Below are 9,762 nucleotides of genomic sequence, written 5' to 3' on the forward strand. Positions count from 1 at the left end.
TGACTTCGTATTGTAGTTTTATTATCTATGGTACATTAATTGTACAATCAATAAATATTGATCCCAGGCATGAAACATATTGGCATTATTGACAGGACAAATAATCTCCCAGATCATACATCTGCACAACAGAGAACATTAATGTAGGGATGGACATGGACAAGGGCACTCATGCCTTCTTGGGCATGGCTGCATTGAGGAGTTCATACACGACAAATCCACTTCCTGTGAAGAGATAGGAAAGATTTTTAAAATAACAGGCAAAGCAAGAAATGTGTGTGAAACTGGCATTGGACTCCACTGATTGTGGTTAGACATGACTCTAGTCAAGATTACTTGATCAACTGCCGTAAAGATGCCATTAACACTTCAAGGTGGGTTAAATCAGGGCTGTACAATTTCACATGTCCAATTTCAGGTTAATGCACTTACCAAAGACTGTAAGGGCCATTGTTAGCCTGTACAGAATAGCATCCGTGGCTCCTCCCTTCAGATGGACTGGAATCCCGTTATCTGCCTGCACAAAGAGGAAATTATCATCCGGCATTCAGAAAACTGACAAGCCCTTTATAGAGCAACATACATGAACCAAAAGATAAATGATTCTGCCTGGGTACAGGTCTGTTGGTGGTGGCAGTGGTATTTAAAAAAATGGCACCACCTGAATATGTTTGTTGATGCATTTCATTCATCAGCACAGCACTATAATTAGACCTGGCAAAGCCCCAAATATTCAGTGGGACATACAATGCCTTGCAAAAGTATTCATCCCCCTTGGCATTTTTCCTATTTTGTTGCATTACAACTTGTAATTTAAATGGATTTTTATTTGGATTTCATGTAATGGACATACACAAAATAGTCAAAATTGGCGAAGTGAAATGAAAAAAATTAGAGAAAATTAAAAACAGGAAAGTGGTGAGTGCATATTATTGACCTTTGCTATGAAGCCCTTAAATAAGATCTGGTGCAACCAATTACCTTCAGAAGTCACATAATTAGTCAAATAGATTGCACACAGGTGGACTTTAAGTTTCACATGATCTGTCACATGATCTCAGTATATTACAGAACAACTGCTTTGAAAGGCCCCAGAGACTGCAACACTACTAAGCAAGCAGCACCATGAAGACCAAGGAGTTCTCCAAACAGGTCAGGAACAAAGTTGTGGAGAAGTACAGATCAGGGTTGGGTTATAAAAAAATATCAGGAACTTTGAACATCCCACAGAGCACCATTAAATCCATTATTAAAAAAAAAAAATGGAAAGAATATGGCACCTGGGTACAGGTCTGTTAGTGGTGGCAGTAAAATAGTGCCGGAAGAAAAGGCAGCAGTTTTATGGGCACCCAACTAATTGTGCTATTATGTGGGTTGTTTTCGCATTATTTGTAACTTATTTTGTACATAATGTTTCTGCAACCGTATCTAACGGCAGAAAAGAGCTTCTGGATATCAGGACAGCGATCACTCACCTCGGATTAGATTAAGATTTTTTCTACAACAAGGAGGACGCACAAGACATTCTCCAAACACCCCACAGGGCCGACATCCCCGTTATTTGCAAGAGGAAGCGACGCAGATACAGAGGACAAAGAGCCGGATGCCTGGTCAGGACCGGGAGAAGGCGAGAGGGAAAGCTGCCATTACCATCAATACTACTCGCAAACGTGCAATCATTGGACAATAAATTAGACGAGGTATGATCACGAATATCCTACCAACAGGATATTACAGTTTTTGATGTCCCATGTTTCATGGAATCGCTGCTGAATGACGACATGGATATTCAACTAGCGGGATATACGCTGCACCGGCAAGATTTAACAGCACACTCCGGTAAGACGAGGGGGGGTCTGTGCATATTTGTAAACAACAGTTGGTGCAAGAAATTGAAGGAAGTCTCTAGATTTTGCTCGCCTGAAGTAGAGCATATTGTGATAAATTGCAGGCCACTACTTGCCTAGAGAGTTTTCAGCTACACTTTTCGTGGCTGTTTAATTACCACCACAGTCAGATGCTGGCACTAAGACCACACTCAGTCAGCTGTATAAAGAAATAAGCAAACAGGAAATCACTCACCCAGAGGCAGCACTCCTAGTGGCTGGAGACATTAATGCCAGGAAACGTATCAGTTCTACCTAATTTCTATCAACATGTTAAATGTGCAACCAGAGGGAAAAACATTCTAGATCACCTGTACTCTACACACAGAGACGCGTACAAAGCTATCCCTCGCCATTCATTTGGTAAATGGATGGCAAAAATTAAAGCAGGAAGCACCAGTGGCTCGGTCTATAAAAAAGTGGTCAGATGAAACAGATGCTAAACTACAGGACTGTTTTGCTATCACAGACTGGAACATGTTCTGGGATTCTTCCGATGACATTGAGGAGTACACCACATCAGTCACTGGCTTTATCAATAAGTACATCGAGGACGTCGTCCTCAGTGACTGTACGTACATACCCCAAACAGAAGTCATGGATTACAGGCAACATTCGCACTGAGCTAAAGGGTAGAGCTGCCGCTTTCAAGGTACTGAGGCTTACAAGGCTTACAAGAAGGCTTACAAGAAGCTTACAAGAGGCTTACAAGAAGTCCTGCTATGCCCTGCAACGAACCATCAAACAGGCAAAGCATCAATACAGGGCTAAGGTTGAATCATACTACACTGGCTCCGATGCTTAATGGATGTGGCAGGGCTTGCAAACTATTACAGACTACAAAGGGGAGCACAGCCGCGAGCTGCCCAGTGACACGAGCCTTCCTAGATGAGCTAAATCGCTTCTATGCTCGCTCAGAGGCAAGCATGAGAGCTTCAGCTGTTCCGGGTGACTGTGTGATCACGTAGCTGACGTGAGTAAGACCTTTAAACAGGTCAACATACATAAGACTGCGGGGCCAGATGGATTACCAGGACGTGTACTGTGAGCATGTGCTGACCAACTGGCAGGTGTCTTCACTGACATTTTCAACATGCCCCTGATTGAGTCTAATACCAACATGTTTCAAGCAGACCACCATAGTCCCTGTGCCCAAGAACAAAGGCAACCTGCCTAAATGACTACAACCCGTAGCACTCATGTCCGTAGCCATGAAGTGCTTTGAAAGGTTGGTAATGGCTCACATCAATACCATTATCCCAGAAACCCTAGACCCACTCCAATTTGCATACCGCCCAAACAGATCCACAGATGATGCAATCTCAATTGCACTCCACACTGCCCTTTCTCACCTGGACAAAAGGAACACTTATGCGAGAATGCTATTCATAGACTACAGCTCAGCGTTCAACTCCATAGTACCCTCAATGCTCATCACTAAGCTAAGGATCCTGGGACTAAACACCTCCCTCTGCAACTTGATCCTGGACTTCCTGACAGGCTGCCCCAGGTGGTGAGGGTAGGTAGCAACACATCTGCCACGCTTATCCTCAACACTGGAGCTCCCGTGTTGCTCCCGTGTTGAGGATCATTAAGTTTGCTGACGACACATCATTGGTAGGCCTGATCACCGACAACAATGAGACAGCCTATAGGGAGGTCAGAAACCTGGCGGGTGGTGCCAGAATAACAACCTATCCCTCAATGTAACCAAGACTAAGGAGATGATTGTGGACTACAGGAAAAGGAGGACCGAGCACACCCCCATTCTCATCGACAGGGCTGTAGTGGAGCAGGTTGAGAGCTTCAAGTTCCTTGGCGTCCACAACAACAACAAAATAGAATGGTCCAAACACACCAAGACAGTCGTGAAGAGGGCACGACAAAGCCTATTCCCCCTTAGGAAACTAAAAAGATTTGGCATGGGTCCTGAGATCCTCAAAAGGTTTGACAGTTGCAACATCGAGAGCATCCTGGCTGATTGCATCACTGCCTGGCAATTGCTCGGCCTCTGACCACAAGGCACTACAGATGGTAGTGTGTACGGCCCAGTACATCACTGGGGCTAAGCTGCCTTCCATCCAGGACCTCTACACCAGGCGGTGTCAGAGGAAGGCCCTAAAAAATTGTCAAAGACCCCAGCCACCCCAGTCATAGACTGTTCTCTCTACTACCGCATGGCAAGCAGTACCGGAGTGCCAAGTCTAGGACAAAAGGGCTTCTCAACAGTTTTTACCCACAAGCCATAAGACTCCTGAACAGGTAATCAAATGGCTACCTGGACTATTTGCATTGTGAGTCTCCCCTCCCCCAACCCCTCTTTTTACACCGCTGCTACTCTATTTATCATATATGCATAGTCACTTTAACTATACATTCATGTACATACTACCTCAATTGGGCCGGCCAACCAGTGCTCCCGCACATTAGCTAACCAGGCTATCTGGATTGTGTCCCACCACCCCCTCTTTTACGCTATTGCTACTCTCTGTTCATCATATGCATAGCCACTTTAACCATATCTACATGTACATACTACCTCAATCAGCCTGACTAACCGGTGCCTGTATGTAGCCTCGCTACTTTTTATAGCATGTCTTTTTACTGTTGTTTTATTTCTTTGCTTACCTTTTTGTTCACCTAATACCTTTTTTGCACTATTTGGTTAGAGCCTGTAAGTAAGCACTTTACTAAGGACCTGTTGTATTCGGCGCACGTGACAAATAAACTTTGATTTGATACCACGACAAACCTGCCAAGAGAGGGCCTCCCACCAAAACTCGGACCAGGCAAGGAGGGCATTAATCAAAGAGACCAAAGATAACCCTGAAGGTGCTGAAGCTCCATAGCGGAGATTGGAGTATCTGTTCATAGGACTACTTTATGCCAAGCACTCCACAGAGCTGGGCTTTATGGAAGAATGGCCAGAAAAGTCCTTGCTTAAAGAAAAGAATAAGCAAACACGTTTTGTGTTTGCGAAAAGGAATGTGGGAGCTTCCCTAAACATATGGAAGAAGGTCAGATGAGACTAAAATGGAGCTTTTTGGCCAGCAAGGAAAATGCTAAGTCTGGCGCAAACCCAACACCTCTCATCACCTTGAGAATACCATCCCCACAGTGAAGCATGATGGTGGCAACATCATGCTGTGGGGATGTTTTTCCATCAGCAGGGACTGGGATACTGGTCAGAATTGAAGAACTGATGGATGGTGCTAAATACAGGGAGATTCCTGAGGGAAACCTGTTTCAGTCTTTCAGTCTTCCAGAGATTTGAGACTGGGACGGAGGTTCACCTTCCAGCAGGATAATGACCCTAAGCATAGTGCTGAAGCAACACTCGAGTGGTTTAAGGGGAAACATTTAAATGTCTTGGAATGGCCCAGACCTCAATCCAATTGAAAATCTGTGGTACGACTTAAAGATTACTGTACACCAAAAGGAACCCATCCACCTTGAAGGAGCTGGAGTAGTTTTGCCTTGAAGAATGGGCAAAAACCCCATTGGCTAGATGTGCCAAGCTTATAGAAGCATACCCCAAGAGACTTGCAGCTGTAATTGCTGCAAAAGGTGGCTCTACAAAGTATTAACAGTATTATTATTTCTTGTTTGTTTCAGAAAAATATTTTGCATCTGTAAAATGTAAATGTAAAATAAACGATTCAACCCCCCCCAAAATTAATTTTAATTCCAGGTTGTAAAGCCACAAAATAGGAAATATGCTAAGGGGGTGAAAGCCACTGTATATAACCCCAATTAAAACAACTAAAATGGGTTTTAGCTACTTCTTGGAGAGCAAGGTGCTGCTTGGGAGATGTTATAACTGAACCTAATACAAAAGGGTCAGGAATTTCTTAGGCTAAAATGCATTTCAACAACAAATTGCAGAGAAGCAGTCATTGCTTTAGTTCTATGATTTTTAAGGCAGAGTGAGTGCCAGCTGTGGACACAATAGAGGTTAGACAAGAATCAGAAAAGCATTCAATACCATAAGTCTGATTTTGCTGATGCCCGTTTACGTATCATACTGCATGCAAAAATGTGTTAGTCCAGCCCAAACTATGAGTGAACGTTATGAGCAACCACATACTTATCTTTCAGGCTACAAAGGGGGGGAAGCAAGATTCTGTTTCCAGAACCTGGGAATAAAGTGCCAACTTTAACCTTAGCATTACCGTACCAATACTGGTCAAACAAGATTCAACACATATTGACTGTCAAATTAGGTAAATAAAACTAAACCAGGATAGAATTGTTAACTTCTGAAAACAGTATTTGAGCTTCGGGAGACAGGTGTTCAGTTCCACATTTCTACTTCTGCTCTTCAGGGGAACTTTCGGCTGCATCGGCACCCGTTTGCCTCGACCCAGGCCTTACCTGGAACAGCTTCTGCTTCTCTTTGATCATGTTGTCCACCTGTCTGCGGGCACTACTGGAGATAGTCCGCCTGGACAGCTGCTGAAGACCCTGGAAAAAAAACAGGTGATCAGGAAAAGATACAAATATTTGTTAATGATTACTGAAGTAATATGTGGACCAACTAGTGGCCTATAGCTACTTCTTCTGCTAGATACAGTAGATGAGCCCTGCTTAAAGGATGTATAGTCCTAGACTTATGTTGTTGTTGTTGTTATGGGTTCATTTGTATATATATTCCACTTATTTTGTTTCAAAACATTTTGAAACATTGACCCTAATGTCACACAATGTCCCCATTACTTATAGAAAGACCCATTAACGTTACGAATCAGGTAGAAAAAGCCAGTGAAATACTAGCTCAACAACTACACCGATAAGCCGCATCGCATACAATTGCACAAATAAATGACAGTAATGGTATGGCCACCTGTGACAATGAAATAAACAGTGTTTAAAAACATTAATTTATATCAGAATCTATTGGAAACACTCCCTTAATTTAATAATTCTTAAAAAAATAAAAAAAACTCATTACACACTCTTGATTCTCGAGATAGAGAGACACTTGTCAAAGAGCTAAGTGCCAATGAAAAAAAAGAGAAGCTATTAAATCAAGGCAAACTAATAAGTCACCTGGACCTGACGGGTTCCCATCGGACTTATACAACAACAAAAAATGGTATTACCGCTTTGCAACGTTATGAAAATGTGGATTTGGCTGCAATTTCATTTCCTTTGGTAAAAGTATTGTATGCTTTACCATGTGCTTCAGTAAGAATGAATGGCCACCAATCACAATATTTCCTCACTAAAACGTGGAACTAGGCTAGTGGGCCCACTTTTGGGGCTCCTATTTGCCATCTCAATCCGGGCCAATGAAAATATTAGTGGAGTGAAAAGAGAGGACAAAACAGGCAGTGTATGTGCAGAAGACTTGCTTTTATAAATTTCAGAACCGGATGCTTCCATTCCACTGGTCCTTAACATTTTTACTTAATCTCAGGATACAAACTAAATTAAAGCAAAAGTTAACTGAACCCAATTACAAAGACTACTGTCTAATACTACTCTTAAATGTCCCGTTTAAAATCGTTACAGATCATTTTAGATGCTTAGGAATTACTGTTAAGCCAACCTCATCATACCTCAAGGAAAATCTCATGCGGCAATTGGAAATTACTAAGAAAAACCTGACACAATGGTCAACCCTACCAATATCAGTTATGGGTCGAATACATTTTATAAAAATACAACTCGAATTCCTACATTTTCACGGTGTATCCCAATTGCTATACCCAAAACTATTTTTAAAGGTGCTGGCCACAATGACCTCGGAGCTTATATGGAATAATAAAAAGCCACAAATCCACAAAATCAAAAGAACTAGGGGGTTTGGGGCTCCTTAATTTTCAGAAATAGTATGGGGCTGCAAACATTTGTAATATGTTTTGGATTCGTGACTAACTCCAGAGTGGGCAATCGTAGAATCCAAATCCTGTATGGCCACGTCGTTGAGAGCTATCGTATGCTCTCCCCTTGCAACTGCCTTTGGAAAGAATGACCTGGTCAGACAAACTCTGAAGATATTGAATAACCTAACACGCTGACCTCACCGGCTGCGTTGCGTGGTATGGGCAGGCATAAGCTACGGACAACAAACACAACTGCATTTTAATCTATAGCAATTTGAATGCACAGAAATACCATGACGAGATCCTGAGGCCCATCTTTTTAAAGGTATATGTGATCAACAGATGCATATCTGTATTCCCAGTCGTGAAATCCATAGATTAGGGGCAAATTAATTTCAATTGACTGATTTCCTCATATGATCTTTGAAATTGTTGCATGTTGCATTTAGATTTGTTCAGTATAGTTGGTTCAGAGTTCATTTTGATATTTCAGCCTGCGTGTCCTGATCGCATCTAGTGTGGATGGACAAAAATCCCCATCCACGTGCCCGGTGTAGTCAGCATGTAAGGCTGAACTTAAGAGATTCTTCCCTACTCCCCTTAGGTTTGTAACCATCCATTTCCACCATCCTCTACAGACAAAATTATATATAGAGACAAAATCGTGTGAAATTACTATGACCTCTACAAAGGTGTTACTTTTGCTCAGTGGTGGAAAAGGTACTCAATTAAATGTAATTGCTCAAATTTACTTCGACTTTTGATACTTAAGTAGAAGTATAAATAATTTCACCTTATATTAAGCAAACCACACGGCACCATTCATTTATATATATATATATTTTTTACGGATAGCCAAGGGCACACTCCACTCAGACAATTTACAAACAAAGCATTTGTATTTAGTGAGTCCACAGATCAGAGGCAGTAGGGAGGACCAGGACTGTTGTCTTGATAAATGTGTGAGAACTTTTATTTTATCCCTCATCACGCTTGTTGGCGATGTCATGGCAACGTCGGCGAGCGAAACTCATGCGTATAAACACGTCATCGGGTGTAACGTTCGTTACGCCCCGAACTGCGCATATGCAGGCCGTCATATCAAACGCTCTACTTCGATGCAGTTGTTTTTGACGAGCTTGTCAGTTTTTCACTTTCAAAAAAATAGTGGCCCAGTTCTGGTCTTTTGACCAATAAGAAAAGTTCTGAAAAATATCTGGTGTGGATGGGGACCGATTGGTGGAAGGTATATCAGAATTAGAGTACCGATGTATCTAACTATTTATGTGGATATTGCATACATAGTGATTGTACCTTTATGACCTTGTGATCAAATAAAACGTATTGTTAAAAAAAAACATGGAAATGTGACTATTCTCATGTGACTTTTAGTAGCCCCCTATGCGACCTCTAACATTTGCCCTCACTGTTTTTCACTTCTGTAAATATTTGCTCACTGTAGTTGAGATTAAGGGGCACGCTTTTACTATGTCGACCTGATTGATTTGCTACTAACGTTAGTAGCAAATCAAACTAACAATAAAATACGGTGTGTTTAGATCAGAAGTCTACCTTGATTATCAATCCATTTTAAATTAACCGGTGAGAGCTAGCATTAGCAGCCTAAGAATGCTAGCTAGTTAGCCAACTACCCTGATGTAACTAGCTAGGCTAGCTAGTTAATTGAGATGTCAGGTAATTGCAGTAACGTTAGCCATGAAAAGTAAGAACACATAATATTGAACACTTACCATAAGTTGCTTGTACATTTTGGCAAACGTGTTTATTTCGAGGTGAGTGCGCAAGGACACTTCGAAAACCAAGCCACTGCTTCCGGTGATATCCCAAAATTCTTTGCGGCGAGAAAATTGCTACATTTCCGGTCTTGTTCACTGGCTGCTCATTGGTTGGTGTGCGAAGGCTTGGACTCTGATCTTTATTCGATAGCACAAGGCTCGCAAACGTTTTACATTGAGTGACAATGGGCGAGCTCGTTTTGCATGGTCCGGTGCCCCGGGTAGCGGAGTTTGTATATTTAAGCCATCCAT

The 9,762-nt window shown here is 42.1% G+C and overlaps 1 protein-coding gene across 1 annotated transcript; it reads right to left on the reverse strand.

The window, feature by feature from the left end:
- Nucleotides 1–9,631, reverse strand: LOC118368453 (cytochrome c oxidase subunit 7A2, mitochondrial-like). Its single transcript, XM_035752569.2, has 4 exons — nucleotides 9,466–9,631; nucleotides 6,261–6,350; nucleotides 433–517; nucleotides 1–225 (listed from the first exon to the last, which is right to left on the reverse strand). Exons 1-4 carry the CDS (start codon nucleotides 9,481–9,483, stop codon nucleotides 170–172), a joined length of 249 nt encoding a protein of 82 aa, XP_035608462.1. The 5' UTR covers nucleotides 9,484–9,631; the 3' UTR covers nucleotides 1–169.
- Between the last annotated feature and the right edge of the window lie 131 nt (nucleotides 9,632–9,762).

Source organism: Oncorhynchus keta, chromosome 35, assembly GCF_023373465.1.
Source record: "Oncorhynchus keta strain PuntledgeMale-10-30-2019 chromosome 35, Oket_V2, whole genome shotgun sequence".
In the NCBI taxonomy this organism is placed as follows: domain Eukaryota; kingdom Metazoa; phylum Chordata; class Actinopteri; order Salmoniformes; family Salmonidae; genus Oncorhynchus; species Oncorhynchus keta.

Bases quoted from the DNA above. Each gene is read 5' to 3' on its own strand.
- LOC118368453 (XM_035752569.2), bottom strand. The intron at 518-6,260 runs GTAAGGCCTGGG...CTCTTTGTGCAG, and splicing joins AGAAGCAGAAGCTGTTCCAG to GCAGATAACGGGATTCCAGT. The intron at 226-432 runs GTAAGTGCATTA...ATCTCTTCACAG, and splicing joins AATGGCCCTTACAGTCTTTG to GAAGTGGATTTGTCGTGTAT.